The 24656-nt window shown below is 54.3% G+C and overlaps 1 protein-coding gene across 4 annotated transcripts in view; it reads left to right on the forward strand.

Moving 5' to 3' along the window:
- Positions 1 to 24656, forward strand: part of LOC122469509 (B2 bradykinin receptor-like) — a 51619-nt gene that overhangs the window by 8447 nt on the left and 18516 nt on the right. Inside the window, exons 2-4 of one of the 4 annotated variants that reach the window (XM_043556961.1) lie at positions 14113 to 14249; positions 15993 to 16102; positions 19979 to 22082. In XM_043556961.1, the coding sequence (XP_043412896.1) occupies positions 16029 to 16102; positions 19979 to 21083 (1179 nt within the window). In that variant the 5' untranslated portion in view covers positions 14113 to 14249; positions 15993 to 16028 and the 3' untranslated portion in view covers positions 21084 to 22082. Of the gene's footprint in view, positions 1 to 14112; positions 14250 to 15990; positions 16103 to 19978; positions 22083 to 24656 lie in introns of those variants that run through there. The other 3 variants (XM_043556960.1, XM_043556962.1, XM_043556963.1) reach the window with 3 other exon arrangements.

The raw sequence follows: 24656 nt of genomic DNA on the forward strand, positions 1-24656 counted from the left end.
AATGTCTCCGGAGGCAAAACAGAGCTAGTCAGAGGCCAAGCTAGGCTGGGCTGGGCTGGTTCTTCCCGTGAGGACATCACGCCTCCCTGCCTAGGCAAGGGCGTGAGGAGAGGGACCCCACTGTGGGTGCTTCCCATAGCGGAACATAATACTGGAAGCCTCAGCTGGGCGCTAACAGCCCCGACGGGGACACCTCGCATGCCCCTGGCCCTGGACACGTGTTTACTGTAAGAATAAGTACCAGCCATGGGGATTTTCCTTGCAAGAGACCTGGGGAACTTCTCCCGAGAGTCTGTTCGGACTACGGGGGCTGTGGCTGAAGGGGCAGAGGGGGGGCCACCAAGGGTATTCACCGCACAGAACAGCCCTTGGATCTGGCGGGGACGTTGGAAGTGACTATTATTCCTGAAGCAGAAAATGGAGCTGAGGCTTAATGAGTGTGAGGAGTGATCCGCTGGGTTCTCACCACAACCCACACGCTGGCGATAAAGCGCCGTGTCCTACAAGTGGGGGGACCCAGACCCAGAGAGGGGGGCCCCCGAATCGACGTCCCACTATGAGTAAATGTCGGAGCTGGGATCTGAATGCCACCAGTGAGACTCTGTCATCCAAGGTCTTTCATTACACAGCTCTGTTATCTCACAGGTCAGAGCTGACCTGCCCTAGGGTGACGAGTTGAGGCAGCTGAATAAACCGGGGGGGGGGGGGGGGGGGGGGAAGCGGAGGCAACACACAGAGGAAGGAAAAGCAGGCTGCTTTCAGGTCTTCTGCAAATACACCAGACCCCAACAGAGGAACATCTACACACTGAGGAGGGAAACAGACTGTGGTACTGAATGGTCCTCCCTGAGCAAAGGCAGCAGACCGACAGGCTCACGTCTAAAAGGGCTCACAAAACACGCCATCTCTGCCACCGTCGTGAAAAAAAAAATCACTCAAAGCCGTAACCCAGGCAACAGAGGCACGAGTCAAAATCAAGAACACAGATCAGGAAAGGATTTGCTTCTGCCTTTTCCTTTTGTTTCCTGGGGACCCCAAATTCAGGAAATCGGTCTGAGCCCTTGACATTGAGAGGCTTGTGCCCGGCAGGAAACCGCATCTAAGACGGCCCTCCCCGTCCCCAGTACTCATCTGGGTACTTTTCCTTGGGTTTTAGAAGCCTGCTGAATCCACCTGCTTGGAGCTGGTGGTTGGGTAAACAGGAAACCACTGAAGAAACAGTTCATAAATACTTTAAACATGTCATTTAAAATGAAAAACATGATTGCGTATTTATTTACCAGTTTTTATGTAAGCAAGTCTTTCGCTTTGAACACAAGTTGACTGATTATCTTCCCTACATATAAGCTAGCCCATGATTCATTCCCTATGTTTTTTAAATAGGAGAAAACATTCGGTTTATTCAAATATCTTGGTTACAAAAGTAATATATACTCTTCATAGAAAAATTGGAGGCTACTACAAAGAATAAAGAAAACACAAAAGCAACCCAGGATCCCAGGCTCAAAGGCAAACACCATTAGTTAATAATTTGGTGTCTTGCCTTTCAGATTTTTTCCTATTGTGTTGTGTATATAATTTATGTTCTGCTTTTTCTCCTGCTTGACATGATGTCAGAAATATTCTCTCTCTTCTTTTGGCAAAGGTTTTGGAGCACAATTTTTACCATATATAACCAATTTCCCAATCCTAAGTGTTTCAGTTTTTCTTTTTTTTTCCTCTTCTAAATGCTGATCGACATCTCTGTTTTCCTGTCCTTTGATCATTTTCAGAAATACCAAGCAAAACAGGAAGGGAATCAGGTTCTTGACGTGTTTCAGCAAACTATCCAAAAATTGGATTTCCTGGAGACAGGTGTAGGAACCTGCCTGACCCTATTCAGAGAAGATACCCAGGCCACACCTGCCTGCCTTTCTCAGTCTGAGACCGGCCCATTGAACACTGCTTTGATGCCCGTTGCTTTTATGTTGGATTGGCCCTGAGGGGTGCCGACAGAAATTGGAGCCAGGGAGCCAGAGACTGAAGACAAGGGATCTGGTATCTCATCAATGCAAACTCCTACTAATAGCAATCCCTGCTGAGAACCTGTTAAAAACCAAACCCCTTTCCCCAGTGAGGAAACTGAGTCTCAGAGAGGCTACGGGACTTGGCAGTAAGCAGGCACACAGAACCGTGGCCCCCATTTCCCCTGTGGCAGGCTTCAGAGTAGACTGTGTGGGAAGGTGAGCATTTTGGGTGCGGCCCGCGCCTGGCACGGACTCACAGTGGGCCAGGCAGGGCATCTCAGAGGCTTTTGTTTCTAGTTCCCCAACCGTGAAATACAAGGGGCCTAGGCAAGCTCGTGCGCGTCAGGGCCTGCGAAGGTATTAGAGCCCTGGGCGAGTCTGCAAGACCCCTAGTCGGCTGAGCTGTAAACCTTCCTCGGCAGGGTTACCTGAAGAGATAACAGCGGTCTTGTGTTCGACCCCCTTCTCCACCGCACCCGCGCCACAAGGAGGCAGCCTGGTGGGGCAGAGTAAGTGAGGACGTTGGTTTAAGGCCAGCACTTCACAGCTGGGTGGTCTTCCGGGGGGTGGTGACCTCTCTGAAGTTCGTCTTGCACCCAGAAATCGGGTGCTGTCATAGCCAGCATAACCGTCTCGCTGTGCTGCTCGGAGAAGTCGGGGAGATCAGCCCAGACTCTACTAGAACACCTCCAGTAACAGGAAAAGCATTGCAATTCGGCAAAGCCTCTGTCAGCTGCTACCCTGCCTGCCGGGATCGGGGATTCAGAGAAGCAAGGACCCTGTCCTATGCTCCAGGGACTGACAATATGGCAGTCGGGATGGCCGTAAAGGTGCAAAGAGAAAGAAAAGACTGTGTGTGTGTGTGTGTGTGTGTGTGTGTGTATGGTGGGGAGGGGGGTAATCTGAGCCTGTTTTGTTGTTTATCAAAATGAGGACAATCCTACGAGCCCCACCCTCCTTACAGGACTGAGGGAAACCCAGGTACACGGGGGCACTTTGGCACAGAGTCCCAGGCCTGGCCTGGCCACCAAACTCCTGAGGCTCAGTTTCCTCACCTGTAAAATGGGGCTATCCGTGCCCACTCAGAGTCGTTCCGAGGATCAAGTGAGTTAACGCTGCTTCTGCGCTCAGAACGCAGCGGGCGCACGGCAGATGCTACACACGTTTGCTGCCGATGTCACCTTCCGCGTCACCTTCGTCACCTTCGTCGTCATTCGTCCTTCCGTCAAATATTTCCCAAGCGCCGGCCCCGGGGCCAGGGCCGGTGGAGGGGAAGTCAGAGGCGTCTCATGCGGTTCCAGCACACCCGGCCTGGCAGGGAGAGAGACAGTCGGGGCGGCTGTGGACACAGAGTGAGCTCAGACATAATGGGAGCACAGGGGCTGGGAGCCTCACTGCAGGGAGAGCTCAGCCGGGGCTCCAGGAGGCCTCCTGGAGGAGGGGGTATGAAGCTGAATGTGAAGGATAACAGGAGTTGGAAGGGCTCCTCGCGGAGAGGGAATGGGCAGAAGGCAGGGGTACACCTCTGCCCAGGGCGTGCGCCGATGGTTACATGCTTAGGAAATTTGTGAGCTCGTTGAGCATCACATCGCGCTTGAAATCAACCATGGCAGGAATCAACTCACCACCACGACAATCTCCAAAGGCTACACATGAGGCCTTTCTCTCCCCGAGAGCCCGTTGTGAACTTTTGCTGGCACACCACCGCCTCTGGCTCCTCTCCGTTGGCTGAACAAGCCACCCTCGTCCGGACAGATGTCCCAAGGGCTAAGGGGCGGGGTGGCTCTTCCTCCTGCAGGAGGTCCTGGGCAAGATCAAGTGAGCGGCGGGAGTGTTTACTGAGAAAGTGATCACTGGGATTCTACCCCACGCCAGGGCCTGGGGTTGGGGGGTGGGGCGTGAATCGGGCCCTGGGGGGATTTTTCTCAGGCACCAACTTCCCACACCAGGACAGACAGACCAGGAGGGAGGCTGTAAATCGGTGACAGAAGGCAGACAGGGCAGGAAGCTGACAGAGCTTTGCACCAAGAGAAGCAGCGACATGGACAAAGGCAGAAAACCTCAAGAGCTTCTTTTATTCGCGTCTGGCTTCTGAGGAGGTGAAGGATCACCTAGATCCGCAGGTGGAGGGACCACACAGGACGCACCCTCCACACTACGAGCCCCTTCAAGGCCACTGACCCATCCTGCTCACCACACTCCACCCCCTCCGGAGCCCACTCCGCCCTGCATCTCCCCTCCCACATCTCCCCCTCCCACCATCGCCCTCCTGCCCCACCTCCTCCGTCTCTGCTGCCTGGCTGCCTCAGCCCCCTGACTCTCTGCCTCCAGATTAAGGGAACCCCTCGAGCCGTCCAGATGACGGTGCCAGTCACACCCCAACAACACCATGCTTTGGCTGTCCGGGCATCCCAGCCGAAAAGCCAGGAAGATGAGATCTATGCATGAAAGCGGTATGGGGGAGATCACCTGGTGGGACTGCTCCGGGCCAAAGCCTCAGGTGATGGCCTCCTCCAGGAAGCCACCTGTGCCCCGCACCCTTGGGCGTACTCCACCCAGCTGGGAGCTACCGAGGGCACCTGCTGGCTCTAGTTTACCATTAGAGTGGCACCATAAAGAGAGACAGCGCAGCAAGGCACCGGGGTTCAAATCCTGGCTCCACTAGGCACCAGCTGTGTGACTCTGGCCTCTGCTTTCTCATCTGTGAAATGGGACCAGTAGACCTCCATCCAAGGTGGTGGCGGATTTCCTGGCCGACTCTTGATTTTAGCTCAGGTCATGATCCCAGGGTCATGGGATCCAGCCCCGTGTCAGGCTCCCTGCTAATCATTCTCTCTCCCTCTGCCCTTCTCCCCAGCTTGTGCTCTCTCTCTCAAATAACACACACACACACACACACACACACACACACACACTGTTACGATTAATTTAGCCTGCTTCTTTTTCCTTTTTTTTTTAAATGTGACTACTAGAAAATTTACATTACTTTATGTTTCACATTAAATCTCCACTAGACTGCACCACTCTAGGCTGTGGGAAACTCTAGCACTAACAGCCAGGTTTCACGAACAAGCAAACTGAAAGGAAGAAAACACAGAGTGAGAGATGCCAGGGAAACCTTTAAATTAAAAGAAACGTAAGAGACACATCAACCAACCCAATGTGACAAATAATTCGGGTCCTGATTCAAGAAAATAGCCCTGGGGAGCCTGGCTGGCTCAGCCGGAGGGGCATACGACTCCTGATCTCGGGGTTGTGAGTTTGGGCCCCACGTTGGGCATGGAGCCTACTTAAAAAAAGAGAGAGAGAAAGAAAAAATAACTTGGGAAAAAATATGAAATCGTGAGACCATCAGAAATTGGAACACCGCCTGGAGAGTTGATGCTAGTAAGGAATTACTGTTGATTTCTGGTAGATGTGATCATGGATGCACAGTTAAGCTTCTTGAAAAGAGTCCTTATGTGTTAGAAACACCCTGAGGTAGTCACGGAACAGATAGGCACGTGAGATTTGCTTGAAAACTTACAGGAAGGGTCCGGTAGGTTTTGGTGTGGAAGACACAAGAGTGACCGTGAATTGGCAATTACTGAAGCCGGGTGATGGGCACAGAGATTCATGATGGGAGCCTGTCGGCTTGTGTAGATCTTCAAAACTTGCCATAAGGGGCGCCGGGGTGGCTCAGTCGGTTAAGCGTCTGACTTCGGCTCAGGTCACGATCTCGAGGTCCGTGAGTTCAAGCCCCATGTAGGGCTCTGTGCTGACAGCTGGGAGCCTGGAGCCTGCTTCGGATTCTGTGTCTCCTTCTCTCTCTGCCTTTGCCCCACTCGTGTGCACATGCTTGCACTTGCTCTCTCTCTCTCTCTCAAAAGTAAATAAATATTAAAAAAAATTTTTTTAATTAAAAAAAAACTTGCCATAAGAATAAGCTAAAAAACAAAAACAAAAACACAAACCAGGGGCTCTGGCTAGGTTCAGATCCCGGCTAGCCATGCCTCAGTTTGCTCATCTGTGAAATAGGGACAGAACAATGGTCCCTACACTGCAGAGATGTGCAAAGAAAATAGATTTGTTTTGCAGGTGCCTTACACCCTGTCACTGGCCTTCACACTACCTTTTTATGGGAAGCTATTCCCAGTTACCCAAGGGGCCAGGGCTCCTGCCACAGGTCATCAGCCAGACAAACCCAAGACACGCCCGGGGTTTCCCTGCATCCCGAGTCCCAGCATGCTATCCTTACCTGTGCTGGGGACCCGGGGCCAGCTTTTCCCATTCCTCTCTGCTTCTCTGGCCTTGGGAGACTCAAGGCCAGTTCCTTTGCAGATCCACACTAAGAAACACGGCCCCCTTCCACTCCTTTCTGGACAAGGTGTGACACGGGCAGAAGTTGGAGCTCTGGAATTCTCAGCGCTGACTCCCTGGGTTCCAATGGGCTCCACCTTCCAAAGCAGAGTTGGGCCGAGGGCCATAGTCACGGGGCTGGGCAAGGCTCGGGCTTGCCTGTGGCTGTCGTGTCTTGGGCAGGCCTGGCCCAGGATCCTCAGAGGCTTCAGGGAGGCCGGGAGAAGGGGAACTTGCTAAGACTGGCTCATTCCATCCATCTCCATACGAGCCTTTGGATGCCAGCAATTGGGGAGATGAGCCCCCAAAACTGCAGGGTGCTAATCCACTGCCTCTGTTTCCCCGTGGTAGCTCATTTCCTTTAGGGACACGGTTGTACAGAGGTCTCCAGAATCATCTATGACAACCCCTCATCGTAATCGTGGAAACGAAGTCCCAGAGATGTCACAGCGTCTATCCCAGGGCACACCTGGTGCTCAGTGACAGAGACAGGAGACGGTCCTCGAAGGACGGCACTAGGCTGTGGCTTGATGTCCAAGTTCATTTGATCCTGCCCCGCCGTGTCTGTGCTCGTCGCCAACTATATCTCACACCGAACATGACAAACAAATGGGGAATAGGAGTCTGTTGAATGGGGGAGCCCGGGTGGGGAGTCTGGGGGGCTCAGTCGGTTAAGCATCGGGCTTCAGCTGAGTCGTGATTGTGCGGTTCATGAGTTCGAGCTCTGCATCGGGCTCTGTGCTGACAGCTCAGAGCCTGGAGCCTGCTTTGGATTCTGGGTCTCCCTCTCTTTGCCCCTCCCCTGCTCATGCAATGTCTCTCTCTCTCTCTCTCTCTCTCTCTCTCTCTCTCCCTCTGAAAGATAAATAAACATTAAAACAATTTTTTTTTAAAAAGTTTGTTGAATGAAGCCCCCTCCTAGGAAGCAAATGGGCAATAGTAGAGGTCCCTTCAGAGACCAGATCTCAGAGGCTACAGCGTGGCAGGAAGGGACAAAACTCCGCGTGCCCCAAACTGCGTGTTCTCCACTGTTCCTCTTGCACGCACCTTGGACAGGACCCGAACCACTTCGTGCCACGAAGTGTCGTTTTTTTTTTTTCTCTCTTCAGCTGGCTCCAAGTCTCCGTTTATTACGTCATCACCCCCCTCATTTTGTAAACTGGCTTCCTGGGAAGACGGTCCCAGTACGGACACCCTTGCACGTGGCAGGGGGGCCAGGCCAGCAGCCAGTTTGGCAAAGGCGCCCCCCCCGGCCTCCGCCCTCTCCTGCCACCCCAGCAGGGCCATGCCCCCCCGCCACCCGGGGGCCACCAGGACCCTCAGGGAGCTTGAGCGTCTGTGGAAGAAATGAACGTTCTTCAGCATACCCAAGCCTGGGCCTGTCCTGAAGGATTGCTTTTCTGGAAAACACACTCCCTGTGGACGCACAGCCTTCCTGTTTTGCAAGGCTCTATTGCAAGGATTTCTATTTCCCCCCATTATAAATTCTTGACCTGCTTGTGACAGAAACCCTGGAACCTATAGGAAAGTGGAAAGGACATCTTTATAATCGCACAAAGGTGCTGCTCTCAGGTTTGGTGTAAGCCATCCACACCTGCGTGGGCTAGGGGTATGAGGTTTTGTGGTTTTTTTTTTTTTTATTTTTAAAAAATGGTTATTTATTTATTTTGAGAGAGAGAGAGAGAGAGCAGGAGAGGGGCAGAGAGAGAGGGAGAGAGAGAATCCCAAGCAGGTTCCACACTCAGCGCAGAGCCTGAAGCGGGGCTCGATCTCAGGACCGTGAGATCGGGACCTGAGTCAAAATCAAGAGTCGGATGCTTCACTAACTGAGCCACCCAGGCGCCCTGAGTCGGGGTTTTTTAACGTGTTCACAATCAGACAATGTTAGCACACAGCTCTTTCTTTTGCATAGGACAGGGGCCAGCTGTGGAATTAAAAAAAAAAAAAAAAAAAAAAAAAGAACAGGGGCCTGGGTGCCAGGATTCCAGAATTCCAGGATTCCAGGACCTGGTTTCGAAGCTGAGCTCTGCCACCAGCCGGCTGTGCGTCCTGGGGGAACGCCCACCTTCCCCGGGTCTCTGTGTCCGTTTCTATGACGTGAGGGAGTCTGATGAAATAGTGTTCAAAAGCCCTTCTCACCCTAGTATTCCAGGATCTTGTCAGGTTAACCTAGAAAGAGTTTCCGGGGGCAGAAGGAAGTTGGAAGGAGGAATATACCCGGTACAAGAATCCCGTGCCTCAATTAAGACAGGTCCTCGGGCTCTGTCCCCAATGGCCCCAGTCTTGTAAATGCCTCCAGACCCCCAGGTCGCCTTTGGCCTGTACCAAACCCCTAAATAACGGCCACTCCAGCAGGAGACAGGCAAGGACTTGGCTCTTGTCATAGGCTGGCACTTATTTGCTGTGTCGCTTTAAACATCTCATCGCCTCTCTGGGCCTCCGTTTTCCCTTCTGTAAAAGGGAGGGTGGGAGTAGTGGAGCATTCTCATGAAAGCGAAATTCTTTCCTCCAAGAAAATTGTTGGCAGCAACCTGATACAGGGCACAGAGGAAGGGCACACTGACATTCACGGAGCACCGCACACGGGTCACACGTTGTCGGGAGCACTTCGCTTTCATCATCCTCCTTATCTTCACAGCAAACCCACAAAATAGGCGCTATGAACATCCCCATTTGATGGATGAAAACACCGAGGTCTGGTGGGGTTCGGCGGCTTGTCCAAGGTTATACACGGCTAGTCCGTGTTGGAGCTGGGATTCTGACCTGGTTGGATCTCAGTTATGAAACCCCGGTCCCTTGTCTTTCCAACCCTTTGGGGACATCTCCAGGGACTCAGCCCATGCTCCTCCACATTCACACACACACACACACACGGTGCCCATTCCTCTGAGCCCATCCACCAAGCTCCCCACTGCATCCCCAAAGCGGGGTCCCAGGGACTGCCGACTTCCCAGGCCCCATGCAGCCAGCTGAGCGGTCCGCACCATCCCCACAGGCCACAGCCACCTGCACAGGGCACCCAGACGGGGGTGGGCAGCCCCAGCAAAGGCAAGGAGGTGGGAGCATACATAGGGAACGTCCTTGGAGATCAGGAGAGGGGTGACAGTGGCTGGGGCATGTTAACCTTAAAAATAAGACTGTCAGTTCTTTTACCAGAAACCAATGGTTTATTTGAGAGTAACAGAATCACAACGTGAAACACATAACTACAGCGAAGCCACGGACAAGCCTGGAGAACAGACTAAGGCCCTTTTTCCAGAGGGAAGGGGGACAAGTCAGGAGGGCTGTTATAAACAAAAAGCCCATTGGAGGAAACTGGGAGTCAGAAGTAGAGCGGCTTCTCATTGGCTGAGCTGCGGCTATCTCTCATTGGCTGGGCTGTTGCTGAGCGAGGAGACAATCTTCCTTCTTTCCCCCTGGGGCTGTAAAGGGGAAGCCCAAGATTCCTTCTGCTGGGTTTGCGTGATTTCTGCTGGGGCTGTGGAGGGCTGCTGGGAGCAGCACTGAAGGTCTGCCTGCTGGCCTCCCAACCCCATTTTAAATGAGGTTTCTTTTCCTTCACTTGGCACAGGGAAAATCTAGCACATGAAAAGGGATTGGAATAAAGGAATGGTTTCGTAACTAACACTAAGCAAATACAGTGACTTGATATGATATTCCATGTAAAATCATGGGAGAAGAAAGGATGCTTGCATGTGGATGTGCGTAGGGATAGAACTCTGGGAGTTTTGAACACAAATGCTCTTGACTGGTTATGTTATCTTGTAAAACAATTAGGGAGGGTTTTTTTTTTTTTTTTTAAGGGGAAGGATTGGTGTTAGAATGTCCAATGAGGTTTCCCATTAAAACTCCAAACCCCAGGGGTGCCTGGGTGGCTCAGTTGGTTAAGCATCTGGCACTTGATTTCAGCTCAGGTCATGATCTCAGGGTCAGTGGGATCGAGCCCTCAGGGCTCTTCCTTGACAGCTTGGAGCCTTCTTGGGACTCTCTCTCCCTCTCTCTGCCCGTCCCCTGCTTGTGCTCTCTCTCTATCAAAAATAAATAGTTTGGGGCGCCTAGGTGGCTCAGTTGATTAAGCATCTGACTTCGGCTCAGGTCATGATCTCACAGCTCGTGGGTTCGAGCCCCACGTCGGGCTCTGCTGACAGCTCAGAACCTGGAGCCTGCTTCGGATTCTGTGTCTCCCTCTCTCTCTCTTTCTGCCCCTCCCCCATTCATGCGCTGTCTCTCCCTCTCTCTCTCTCTCAAAATAAATAAACGTTAAAAAAATGTTTTTAATAAATAAACTTAAAAACAAAAAACAAAAAAACCCTCCAAAAACCAATGTGGGGAAAAGAGTCAAAACAAGTTGAACGGAAGAACCTTCCATAATAAGGAGGCAAAGCATAAAGACTGAGCCAGCCCTGGGGTATCTGAGGGCGGGCAGAGTTGGGTGAGTGCACCCTACCCTGTGAGGCAGAAAGCATGTGGGTGAGGGGCTCTTCTCCTCTTAGATTCTCTATACATGTTTCCAAAACATTCCAGGCCCGTAAAGTGTCCAAATGCCGGAAGGGCCCACATGATTGGGTTGGATCTTCCGATTCAGCTCTCTAGGAGTTCCTGGAATGGGGGAGGACTTCCCAGAACCCCATCCTTCCCCGTAGTCAGGTATGGCCTTTTTTTAGGGACAAAGAGAAAAAAAAAGTCCTTTGGAAATTCTGTGGCCAGGCCACGCTTTTTCCCCGCTGCCGAGGCCCATACGGTGCATGAGCCCACCTCCTCCCCCAGCCCCCCAGTATTTACTGTGGCCTGAAGTTTCCCTGGGTGCTTATCTGTAAGCCGCATCCTTACCCGGCACTCATGTAGATCCGATTCTAGAGGAAAGCATTTGTTCTGGAGATGTGTCTGGCAGAGGGCTCTAAGATGTGATTCAAGAGACCTCGGTTCTTTCCAGCTCTGGCCTGGGCTCCAAAGGGCTGGGTGGTCTGAGACATTCCACTTCTTCCTGGAGCAAGTGGTGTTGGAGAGACTGGGATGTGCAGATCGGTGCAGGCAGGGCGGAGGGGGCGGGGTGGAGGGGGAGGGCCCTTCCCACTCGGGGTGCTGAGTATAATGGGGTAGAGGGCCACACACACACACACACACACACGCACACCTTTTGTTCAGATGGAAGATAGAACTACAATCTCAAGTGTTCCCCCCAGACCCGCGGGGCCGGCGATGTCCCAGTGACACCCTCATCATCTCTCCACCCAGCTTTGGGATCAGTGTCCGAAAACCTAGGCTGGGTCTGTGAGCGGGAGAGCAGGCCCCACGGAAGGGTCCCCTCCGAAATCCCATGCCTCCCGTGCTGTGGCCGAAGCAGAGCAGCCCTCCCACAGGGGCGGGAAGGGCAGCTCACATTCTGGAACACGTTGACCGCATGCTCTGTGCCTGTTCAAGCACCGACTCATCCGCTGCTCACCGCGGCCCTGCGAGGTGGGGGCTATTTTTACACTAAGCCCCAAATGACAAGCCCAGCAGAGGGGGACCCAGTTCAGATGCCGGAAGCCTCTGGCTGCCGCGCTGGGCCCCCTGGCTGGCGACACAAGTTTCTAGGGTGCTTTGGGGTTGTTTCCCCCCAGTTCGGTCACTCCCCCTGCGGGCTCTGCAATACTATTGCCACCTGTCCAGCTACTTCTTTAATAGACTTACTTCTGAACGGTCACTTCACGTGGCCACCTTCTTACTAAACGGAAAACGAGTGTCATCTGTCATAACAACAACCTGTGACAAATAAATACAATGGCCTGCCGTATAAAAGCCCCGCTACTAAAGTCAGAGGAGATTCAGGCACGAGGCCCGCCCTCTTCGGTGAAAGCAAATCCCACAGGGGTGTTGAAAACGCACCAACAGGGCTGGGACGGCCCCGGTGGGAAGAGTGACCACACAATACGGGGTTATTTGCCATTCAGCCCTCAACCCTCGCTTCGGGCAACAGCTCCCTGCTTCAGCACGCAGCCACAAAACGCTGCCACAAAACGCAGCCACGGCTGGGATCCCAGGTTGGGGGGCCCACACAAGGCGAGATTTGGCCCTTGAGGAAGTGGCACTGTGTGTTTTGTGGCGGCTGCAGCCTCAGAGCCCCCCAGACACAAACCAAAACCGGATCCCTCTGAGACTCCGGTGGAATTTACTCCTGGCAGAACCGACGGCCAGTGTCGATGTGACTCAACGAAGGGAGATCTTTTTTAAAGCAAGTCCTTCTTGGACAGGATTCTGAGGCAGATGAACAAGGGAATCAGAATGTTGGAAGCTTCCTTCTGAACATCAGTGTGAGCAACGAGGGGGGAGCCCAGCCGCAGGGTCACCCCCCCTCTCTTCTACCTCTACTCCAGCCAGGAGGGTCAGTCTGCTGGGGGACTGACCAGGACATCGAGGCCCAGGGGGGGCAAGGGGGCTCGTTCAGGGTCACAAGGAGAGTGCCGCACGCCTGGCCACCGCCCCCCCCCCCCCGCTCCCCCCTCCCCGTGCCAGCTTGAGCTGCGCCAAGCTCTCTCCCACATTCCTTCCGATCGCTCTCGGACATCAGATTTTCTAATCCCAGGGCCTATTCGACAGGGTCCCGGGAGGAAAGAGCAGGCACATTCACACTGGGTAATATTGAGGTGTTTTTGACAGAGGGTCTATTTTCGGAGTGTGGACGGCGTGTGGGGGTGCCGGCAGGGCACCAGAGCCAGCACAGCCAAGGTCCTGGCACGGGTCACGCCCTCCCTCCCAGAGAACTGAACAGGACCAGGTGGCAGTCTCCAGAATCCCGGCCAGCGAGGTGGGAAGGGCCCCTGATAGGAGCTGTGAGCTCGGCCCCTGGAGGCCCTGAGGCAGAGAACTGGGAGCCCACGCCCCAGCTGATGCCCCATGTACTTCCTCCCTCCCTGCCCTGCTGGTGCTCCCACTGGCCAAGCCCAAAGGAAGCCAGCCCTGCTGAGGTTCCTGGGTGGGTGGGGGTGGGGGGGCTTGCAGGGAGAGTGGCCTGGAGCTGCCTGCGGCTCCCACAGGCAGAATCCTCCTGGGGATGCCTCCGCCAGCAGAGGCAGAGAAGCAACTGGCACCTACAATTTCTCCAGACTTGAAACCCCCTCTCCAGAGGGCTGCAGAGAAACTCCCGGCTTTGTTTTCAAAATGAGAGCAATGTTTACAGCCATTAGCCAGCAATTAGGATCAGCCGGCCAGATCCGGGAACACCCAACTCCCAGGGGCCAAGAGGAAACACTGGGCACTCCCCAGGGTGACTGAGCTGAACCCTCCCCCCCCCCCGCCCCCGCCCGCAGTCACCTGTGCAGTTGTCACTGTCTGGGTGGAATTGGGGGGCCTGGGACAGACTGAAGTCCCTCAGCAGGAGAGGGGAGCCCCATGGGGCAGGGGAAGCTCACCTTGCTTTCCCCCGCCCCCCCATCTCAATAAGGGTCCTGGAGGAATGAATGATTCAAACACATGGCCTCTGCCCTCCGCTTTCCAGGGACCAGGGAGGCCCTCCCCAAAAGGCAATCTACTAGACCTTTCTTCACTTCCCCCAGACCCCTTCCGTCCCTGAAGCATCAGCAGGACTTGGCTGCTTGCTGGCCTCCTCTCGCAAGTTCCAAATCCTGACTTCCGCTCAGTTCAGGGGTTCAGGGAAACCTTTTCCAGATGTTCATTAAATATCTTCTGCCTCGTTTCCTGCTTACTAACTCAGTCTCTTCTTTTTCTAATGCCTTAATGTTTCTTGGACTGTCGGCCACCTTCCCTTCACCTCCTATAACTGGATTAGGAGAGCTGGCTTCTGGAAACTCCGTGTGCCTGCTGAGGGGTGGCTAAAACCCGGGGTGGGGCAGATCCACGGCTCCATGCACGTGCACATGGGCACCCTGGTTTTCACACCCTTCCTGGACGGGAGCAAGAGGGCAGGTGAGATCCTGGCGCGAGCTCGAGATCTGGACCAGAAGGGGGGGGTTCAAGCCCCACCTCTGGGTCTTGTTAGCAATGGCACCCGGACGAGTGACCTCCCCCACCTCTGCACCCCCACCTCCTCGGCAAGGCCAGCCTGTGGCAGATGCCTACCTCCGGGGATGAGAGTACAGTTGGTCTTTGAACAAAGCTGGGGGGAGGGGTGCTGACAGCCTTCCCTGTCGGAAATCCGCATCTAACTTTTGACACCCCCAGACCTTAAGTGCTGAGAGCCTACTGTTGACCAGAAGCCTTACCAATAACATAAACCTCCGAGTAACAGATACTTTGTATGTCATATGTAATATATAGTGTCTTACAATAGAGTGAGCTAGGGAGAAGCAAAGTTATTAAGAGAAACGTAAGGAGGCCCCCCGGGGTGGCTCAGTTTATTAAGCCTCTGCGACGCTCAGTTTCAGCTCAGGTCCATGATCTCACGGTTCGGGGGATCAAGCCCCCCCGCTTTCGCCCCCCGCCCCACTGCCTCCATCAGGCTCTGTGCTAACTGTGCAGAGCCTGCTTGGGATTCTCTTTCTCTGTCTGTCTGTCTCTCTCTGCCCCTCCCCTGCTCAGGCTCGCTCGTGCTCTCGCTCTTTCTCTCCCAAGATAAATACTAAACAACAAAAAAAGAAAATCACAAAGAAGAGAAAGTGAATTTACATTTACGGGAGCGTACCGTATTTACTGGAAAACATCCGCATACCTGGACCCTCGCAGTTCAAAGCTGTGCTGTCCGAGGGTCAGCTGTACAGTGAAACGTGAAGAGGGACAGAGAAAGGCTCTGAGTCCCTCTCACCCGGGGCTCAGACCTTGAGAGCACACTGTGGCAGTCACCACCACAAGGGTTGGAACCGCTCCTCTGTACCCGCCTTTGCCTTTAGGCTCGAAGCCCCTGGAGATCCTCCAGCCCAGGCCCCCCCCCCCCCCCCCCCCGCCCAGCTCCAGACCCGCTCTGAGCCCCACGGCTACTTGCACCCCTCCCTGTGAGTTTCAGAAGCACCTCAAACTTAACACGTCCCAGTCTAAACACGTGACCCCTTCTCCAAGTCAGCCCTCCGCCTCTTGCCTTCACAGGAGATGGCAGCACCTGTGGTGGGGGGTGTCTTTGACACGTCCCTCGCTCTCCTCCCCGGGGCTCTCATGGCCAGCCTTACACCAGGGCTGAACCTGCTAACCGGTCTCCCTGCTTCCACTCTGTCCCTGCCACAATCCCGCACCCTCCGTCCCCCGGCGGCCACCAGGGCCTAACACACATCCACACCAAGCTTCTTCCTGCCTCGGGGCCTTTGCAACGCTGCTCCTTCGTAGACATCCTCCTCTCCAGCGCCATCTTTTTGCTCAGTTTCCTCCTGCTCACCCTCAGCTCTTAAAATAAATAGCCATGTCCCACCCCCCACCCCCCACCCACGCCAGGCTGGTTTAGGACTCCATCTTATATGCTTCCGTGGGACCTTTATTTCATAGCACTTGCATCAGTTTTCAATTATTTAGTGACTATTTCAGTAATGTCTGGCTTCTCCATTAAACTGTAAGCTCCTGGAGGACAGGACATTGTGCCATTATGTCCCTGGCACCCAGTATGCAGCAGCTGCTGAATACATATTTGTTAAGTGAAGGGCTCGATTTCCCTTCCCTCGTGGACAAACACATGTGTGTTTTATGGTCCCCAGCCCACGATCTAACTGTCTTTTCTCCTCCGATCAGCCCGGGCGCCTCACGCACGTCTCCCTCTGAGTCCAAATGTTCTCTTCCTGGAGGAGACATATGTTCGTGACTTTTCATGAGGACCCCGTGCCCACCACAGCCACTTTCGGGTAAGTCAAAAGAATTCCTTGATTTACTGCTTATGGTGGGAGGGGCAGACAGCCTGGGGAAGACTTGGGGAACGTGACCCCCATCTCCTGGGCAACAGTGAAAGCAACAGGCAATGTGGGATCTGCAGAAAAAAAACCTCTCGAGGGCTGGTAGGGCCCGTGTTCGAGTCCCCCATGGACCTGGTGGGAGCAGGGCGGGTGGTGTTCTGTTGGGTTTGGTGGGGTACGGGGATGCGGGAGGAGGATACAGAAGTGATGGTCATGTGAGACCCATCCCAAATGAACTTGGAAATGAAGAGAGTGACATTCTGAAGTCAACACCCAAGGAATCAGAGATGCACCAGGTCACCACGGAGAAGGGATGTCTCCAACTCATGTCTGATGTCTGGTAGGAGGCCTAGCCACTTCATAGAGAGAACCGATTGCCAGTGGAAGCAGAAGAAAGGGAGGGTCGGTCTTGAGGGTTCAGGGCTGGCGAGACAAAGGGCAGAGGGGCCCCGCCTGGCTTCTCAGCCCTGTATGGGGTGCAGCATACCATGGAGATGACCAGGCAGACACGGGGCACTTAACTCCCAGTTTTGCACTCCCCAGGCCACCTTGGACAATCTAGTGGCTTCTCAGAGCCAGCTAAGGGCCAGGGGCCATCCCGTTGGCAAAGGACCATATTGCTGGGAAATTAACAGGCAGCATCTGGCCATACTTCCGTCTTCCGAGACCCAGACCCTGAGAGACAACTGTCCAAGCCTGGGTCACTGAGAAAATGGGTTTTATGTAGCTGCAAAAACAGGGCCAGAGGCTGGACCAATGAGGTTGTCCAGGAGAAGCCTTACATCCAGAGGCTCTGGAAGGAGCCTGCCAGTTTGCACAGGTCAGGAACTTAGGGCCCCGTGGGGACGGCCTGTCTCTGTTCTGTGATATCTGGGGTCTCAGCCGGAATACTCCAAGGCTAGGGTGCCAGGGTCAACCAAAGGCTGAACTGGGGCCAGAGGATCTGCTTCCAAGGGGGCAAGTTGGCTCCTCCCACACCGCTGCTTGAGCGCCCTCACAACATGGCTGCCAGCTGCCCCCACAGCAAGCACCCTTGCAAGGCCAAGGAAGAAACTGCAATGTGTTTTATGACAGACCGCAGACTCACACACTGTCACTGCCACCATGGGTGGGAAGCAAGTCAGCGGCTACATTCACTGCAAGAGGAACTAGACTCCACCCTTTGAAGGGAAGGGTAGCAAAAAATTGGGGGACATATCCAAATCACCACTCTGCCAGAAGAATCTTCCCAGAGCCTTTCTCCTATCCCATCACTCCCTCCTTAAAGCTCTCAGGGACAATGCTTCACTTTCTTAGCAGCCAGTGATGACTGTCCTTTTTCCTTTATTCATCCCATCCCTGGCCACTTCCCACCTTGCCTTCCAGAACATGCCGGAGGCTTCCGCATCTCTGCACCTCCGCTCAAGCTGCTCCTTCTGCCTGGTCTTCCTCTCTCCTTGTTGGTGTTGTTTGTTTGTCTTGTTTTTTCATTTTCTTATTTGAGAATAGTGGAGACACAATGCTACCTTGGTTTCCAGGGTACAACATAGCCATCCAACTTCTCTATATGTTACGCTGTGCTCACTGCAAATGTAGCCACCCTCTGTCACCACATAACACTGTTCCTTTTGCTCTCTGTTGACATGTTCCTCGTCTTTCGAGATCCAGCTCCAGAGTCACAGAGTCACCTCCGTCCTTCTCCACACACACCCAATTCTGTGCCCCACACCCCCACGGCATCCATCACACTCTAGACCACAGTTGCCAGGAGCTTTGGCAGGGCGTGGGGGACACGTGGCACTCACCTCTGGGTCCCTACAGACAGGGTGGAGCTCAGCACAGAGAAGATGCTCAAAGCACATTGAAAGGACCATTGCAGGGGCGCCAGGGTGGCTCAGCTGGTTGAGCGTCCGACTTCGGCTCAGGTCACGTTCTCATAGTTCGAGAGTTCGAGCCCTACGTCGGGCTCTGTGCTGACAGCTCAGAGCCTGGAGCCTGCTTGGGATGCTGTGTCTCCCTCTCTCTCTGCCCCTCCCCCACTGGTACTCTGTCTGTCTGTCTCTCTCTCTCTTTCAAAAATAAATAAAACATTAAAAAAAAGACAAGTGTTTTAAAAAATTAAATAAATGGGGGCGCCTGGGTGGCGCAGTCGGTTAAGCGTCCAACTTCAGCCAGGTCACCATCTCGCGGTCCGTGAGTTCGAACCCCGCGTCGGGCTCTGGGCTGATGGCTCAGAGCCTGGAGGCTGTTTCTGATTCTGTGTCTCCCTCTCTCTCTGCCCCTCCCCCGTTCATGCTCTGTCTCTCTCTGTCCCAAAAATAAAATAAAACGTTGAAAAAAAAATTAAAAAAAAATTAAATAAATGAATACATACGTACGTACATACATACATAAATACATAAATAACAATTGCACTGAGGAATGAGTTAGTCCCAGGTGCCCAGTCTGGCCGCTCAAAGCCAGCCAGCTGGTCCCGGAAGCAGAGGGGCTTTTCCTAGGAAATCCCACCGGTGAACAGCAAATTCTTTCCCTTAGCTGTGGCTCAGCCCGCCACCCCCCACCTCCCAGCCAATGAGCCCGCCCCGGAAGGACTCACCCACCCAGGAAGAGCTCCCCTCCCACCACCTTCCCTGACTCCCCCTGCCCTGGGCACTAGGGAAACATCTACTGAGTCTTGCCCTCTGGTTGTACTCTCCGCTTTCGATGGGTCTTCACGCCCACGCCTTGAGTTGGACCTTGCAACAGCCGTACAAAGCCAGTCAAGAAGAGAGCAGTGTTTTACTCCAAAGGAAACACAATGGAAGCTCGGGCAGGTCAAGCAATTTGCCTAAGACCACACCGCTAGGGAGCTGTCCAACCCCCGTGCCTCTTGGCAGAGGGTAGAGAGGAAGTAGCCTGAACAGTGACACTTCCAGAAAACGAACCACCCCATGGTCTGAGTCGCACCCAAGAGTGGAAGAGGAAGGAGTGAGTTAATGATACAGTCGCTAATACAGGAGCAAGAACCTGAAAACAGTGGTGCCGGTTGTTTTCATAAGTTCACGAAAAGTCGATAATTATTTGTGCTCGTTGAGCCAAGAGCACAGCTTTTTGCCCACTGTCTTGGGTTCCCACCGCAGCCCTGAGGAGTAGATTCTGGTACTCCCATTTTACAAGGTAGGTCACCGAGGTTCAGAGAGGCTAATTAACTTACCCAAGGTCACACAGCCAATGAACGCGCCGAGATACGAACTGTCTGGTTCCAAAGCCCCTGCCTTCCCTTGCCATCCCGTGACCTCGGACTGCCGTCAACACTTGGCTGAGGGAGGTTCTGGAAGCACAGCGCTGCCTTCTGACAGAAGGAGACAGGGTGTGGGCAGATGGGCTGTGGCCTCGGAGGCAGGTTGGAATATCACTGTCTGGCATGATATCATCTGTCTCCTCTAATAAATTACTCACCGTGACCAGGCCACGAGAGGCTGAAAGATGCCCAGCTCCCTTGGGAGGGGCCCACACGATAAGGAAGGAATGTGTTTTGCATCCTCCCATCACGGAAGCTTCGAGGAGGCCCAGGGCCCAAGACTGATTGTTGGTGCCGCGGGTGGACACCGTCCAAGGAAACATCCCAATGGAGCTGCCAGGCAAACAACACGCGCTCTCGGCTCAGCCCAAGGAGACGGGGTCCCTCTGAAAGACCCCAGGGAGTCCGGGGCGCCCCGGTCTCTGAGCACGCGGCAGAAAGGGCCTGAGCGCCCCTCCCGACCTCGCTTCTGGAAGCTGCTTGCTGAGTCCCCCGCCTTCTGCGTCAGTTGTCTCTCCTCCTTCTGGTGACCTTGAGGTGTAACGGCCTCTTTTGCGCTTTTCTTTCAGCGTCGAAATGCTCAACATCACCTCGCAGGTGCTTGAGTCCACCCTCAACGGGACGTCGTCCCAGGGCTGCGTCTATGCCGAGTGGTGGAGCTGGCTCAACGCCATCCAGGCTCCCTTCCTCTGGGTCCTGTTCGTGCTGGCGGCCCTCGAGAACATCTTCGTCCTCGGCGTCTTCTGCCTGCACAAGAGCAGCTGCACGGTGGCCGAGATCTACCTGGGCAACCTGGCCGTGGCGGACCTGATCCTGGTCTGCGGGCTGCCCTTCTGGGCCATCACCATCGCCCACAACTTCGACTGGCTTTTTGGGGAGGTCCTCTGCCGCGTGGTGAACACCATGCTCTACATGAATCTGTACAGCAGCATCTGCTTCCTGATGCTGGTGAGCATCGACCGCTACCTGGCCCTGGTGAAAACCATGTCCATGGGCCGGATGCGCGGGGTGCGCTGGGCCAAACTCTACAGCCTGGTGATCTGGGGGTGCACGCTGCTCCTGAGTTCGCCCATGCTGGCCTTCCGGACCATGAAGGAGTACGCGGCCGAGGGCTACAACGTCACGGCCTGCATCATCGTCTACCCGTCGCGCACCTGGGAGGTGTTCACCAACGTGCTCCTGAACTCCGTGGGCTTCCTGTTGCCCCTGGTCGTCATCACCTTCTGCACGGTGCAGATCATGAAGGTGCTGCGCAACAACGAGATGCAGAAGTTCAAGGAGATCCAGACGGAGAGGAAGGCCACGGTGCTGGTCCTGGCCGTGCTGCTGCTGTTCGTCACCTGCTGGCTGCCTTTCCAGGTCAGCACCTTCCTGGACACGCTGCTGCGCCTCAACATCCTGTCCGGCTGCTGGGATGAGCACATCGTCGACGTCTTCACGCAGATCGCGTCCTACGTGGCCTACAGCAACAGCTGCCTCAACCCGCTGGTGTACGTGATCGTGGGCAAGCGCTTCCGCAAGAAGTCACGGGAGGTGTTCCGGGGACTGTGCCAGAAGGGGGGCTGCGTGTCGGAGTCCACCAAGATGGAGAACTCCATGGGCACGCTACGGACCTCCATCTCGGTGGAACGCCAGATTCACAGACTGCCCGAGTGGGTGGGGAACAGCCAGTGAGGGCCGCCCCGAGGACTACGGTTCACGTGGGTGAGGGTGCGCTTACAGCTGCCCCTCAGGATGTGCCGGAGCAGGAACGGAAGGCATGCGACCTTGGGCAGTAAGTCGACGTCTCCGGCCAGACACAGGCGCTTCATTCCCGCCCTGCCCAAGATGCAGCGGGCGAGGCCGTGAGGATGGGGTGACCTCGTGCCCAGAGCCAAGGGCTCCATATACATGACGGTATTATTGTTCCCATTTGCTGCCACCCGTGGGCCAGTCTGCTTCTTCCCAGGAGTGGAGGGTGCCTGGGGACAGGGACGGGAGGGACTGAGTGTCCCTCCCACATGGTGTCCCAGCCTGCCCCAGCATGCCAGATCACATCTCCGGGAGAACTGCCACCCCAGCTTTGAGGACACGGCTGGGTCCACAGGCGGGGGGCCTGGCTGGAGTTTTGCCTTCAGTCTCTTAAATCCTCTCAGCTGGGACTCCGGAGGATGATTTCTCAGATCAGTGAAGGTTGAACTCTGAGGGATCCCTGGTAAGAACCCGGAGACCAGGATCCCATCACTCCCCCTGCCCATGGGCAAGATGGTCTGTGCCAAACAAGAACTCGATGAGCACTTAGCACTTATCTAGCACTTGCTGTATAGGCAAGTATTGAGCACCGCGGGCAAGAGGGAAGAAAAAAGCAAGTATAATCTGTCTCCGAGGAACTCGCAAACTCGAACAGGGATGACTACTTGCAACGACCAGAAGGCTGTTCTGCGACGTGGTGGAGCGAGGCACCCTGGCTGGTGCAGAGGAGAGGACTGAGGAGGAGCCTGACGCCCCAGTTCTGCTGATAATTAGTGGCACGTCACTTAATCCCTGCCTGTTTCGTCCTCTGTGACATCAGCTTGTTGGGAGGACTGAAAGACGTTAACAGGCACGAAAGTGCTTGGGAAAAAGGAAAGGTGCTATATAAATGTGAGGCTTTATTAGGCACACAGTATGGAAATAAATTTATTATCAAGAAACAGACTCGGGTTTTACAATAGCTCTTTAGAGGAGAACCGGTATTGTAGCTAACGGTGCTGTAAATAAAGCACGTCTCAGGGTTGGCCTCATAGCAGGTGCGCAACAACGTTACCTGCCTTCCACCTTCCCGTAACGCTGCCCGCCCGCCCCGCACACATACATACACACGCGAGCGTTCTGCGGACACGCCACCCCTTCAATGTTTGATTTGTGATGCCCGCGAGAGATGTCTGAGTGAACTTGCCGGGGACTCATGCTCAGACTGGGGGTGGGCAGTACTCAGGCGGAGTCCAGCCCGTCCACCGTTGTCCCGGTCTCAGCAACCGAGGGCACCAACCAATTGCCACCCGAGGACAGCAGCCCAATGATTTGGCACGAGGGTCACGGACCCCATAGCGCTGATCCTGGGACCAAGCTCCCCTACAGGGCTGAGCGCCTCATTTGGGCCAGCTGGGTCTGAGTCACGGCGTGGCTGCCTGGTCTTATGTGACCAAGAGGAAGCCCTGGGGCCCCACACGACGAACCCAGAAGGGAGAACGCCCTCCCCCAGGGGCCTCCAGCCGGCGCTGCGGAGAGGCTGTGGCTCCGCCTTCGCTGGGCGGGGCCGGCAGTGGTTGGATGGGGCAGCGGTGGGCGGGGCGATGGGGCAGCGGTGGGCGGGGTGATGGGCGGGGCGGGGCGGGTCCCAGGAGTAAGGCCACAGGAAGCTGGACCAGCATCCTTGGCCAGAGGCTTAAGAGACAGTCCTATCGCCAAGCCCTCGGTGCTCCAGGGAGGATTCATTTCTTTTTTTCTACGCGGCTCCCAATCGGCCTGCTGTGGCCGGCAGGCACCGTGGGGAGTAAGGAGAACGCACCTCCCGGGCTCCAACGCTCCAACGTCATGTGGCGGAGAACCAAGGCGGGGAGGGCCAGCTCAGTAGCAGTGGAGCTCAGGAGCTACCAGGATGGTAAGGCAAGCGACACCAGGACAGCATTCATTCACTCAAAGTAATTGGATACTTGTTAGCAAGCCCTCTCCGGAGAAGATGGAAACCCCAAAGACCAGGAAATCTTGGATGGCAAACAGCCCATAAATCCTCATCAAACCAGCTCTAGATTTTAAAGCAAAAGGAGTCAGAAAAGATGCCCAGCCTTTGTGCCCCTGCCACGCACACGCCTCTGCCCCAATAAACACACACACTCGTAGCTGGAGAAAGAAAACGGTTGAAGAAGTAGGAAGGGTTTAACATTTTAATGGAGTTAAACCGCGCGCAGACTGTGAGTGGAATAAAAAGGAGGCTGTGCTTCGCAAATGTGTAGCACTCATCCATCAGCGGGTGTGTGATGGGCACCTAATGGTCATTTAGCTCTGGACACCTAATGGTCACTTAGGGGTCCTCCCCGTGGCCTGAGGAGCCATCAGTCTGCAGGAGGGCAGCCGCCCAGTGGGTTGTTTTGACACTGTGATAAAGAACATTGTCCTGTGAAAGACCCAGAGAGCTGTTACATTGTAAGGAGGGAGCAATTCACAAACAATGAGAAATGGATGAAGGGTGTAAAAACGGTCGAGGAGTTTTTTTGCAGTAGTTTTTGCAGAGGTTTTTCATGTCACGGTTCCCGAAAACCTTAGTTTTGTGAGGACACTGCAATCAAGAGGCAGCGAGAAGGCCATTATTTCTGCTCAACCCACTTTAGGGCTTCTGTCCTGCAGAACAGCGGTGTCCAAGCTCTTGTGATTGTGTATCCCTATAAGTAAAAGAATTTTGATTATGCATACCCAATGTGTAAACTCATTAATATGTATTAAACTGCAGGCTCTAAAATATACCGAAGTAGAAATGTAAGAAAATTGAATAGGGTTTGATAGTCTCCCCTGTCCTACGTTCCTACAGTGGTAACTCATCAAGCTCCCACCAGGTGCCAGCGAGCCCCCATGAGGCCCTAGAATCAGAGGGGTGGCAGCAAGTTCAATCATTCATGCATGCAATATATATTTACTGGGGACCTTCCCTCTCACCTCCCCTTCCAAGCAGGAGTGTCTTCTACAATGTCTAGATTAAACAAACAGTTGTGTAGCCATTGCTTGCATAATCCCAGCGATGGGGAACTCATTACCCACTTCATTTAGGGGACCTCCTCATTACTCACATATTCATTCATTCACTCGTTCATTAAAGAACACTTCTATTCTGTCTCTACAGAAGTGGCATTACTCCATCTACACCTCCACGCACCCGTACCGGAAACCTGGGGGTCATCGGTCAATACACCCTCTCCCCCATCCCTCCCACCTACCGGATCAGCACCTCTTTCAGATTCCACCCATGTGTTTCCGGGACCTATCTGCCTCTCTCTATGGCTGAGCATCCTCTCACCGCTCTTGCCGTCTCTGATACTGACCTCGACCATCTGCCAGCTCTTATCCTTCACTCTGTATCCAATGACGTGTCTTCGCACAAATACAACCGTAGAGGGGCTATACCCCGAAAGAGCAGCGTTTAGGAGCCGAGGCTTGGGATGAGGCAGACCTGGGTTGGATTCCAGTCCCGGTTCTGGCCGGGGCTCCTATTTGTTGTGTGGTCTGGAGCATCTC

Source organism: Prionailurus bengalensis, chromosome B3 (assembly GCF_016509475.1).
Source record: "Prionailurus bengalensis isolate Pbe53 chromosome B3, Fcat_Pben_1.1_paternal_pri, whole genome shotgun sequence".
Taxonomy (NCBI): Eukaryota; Metazoa; Chordata; class Mammalia; order Carnivora; family Felidae; genus Prionailurus; species Prionailurus bengalensis.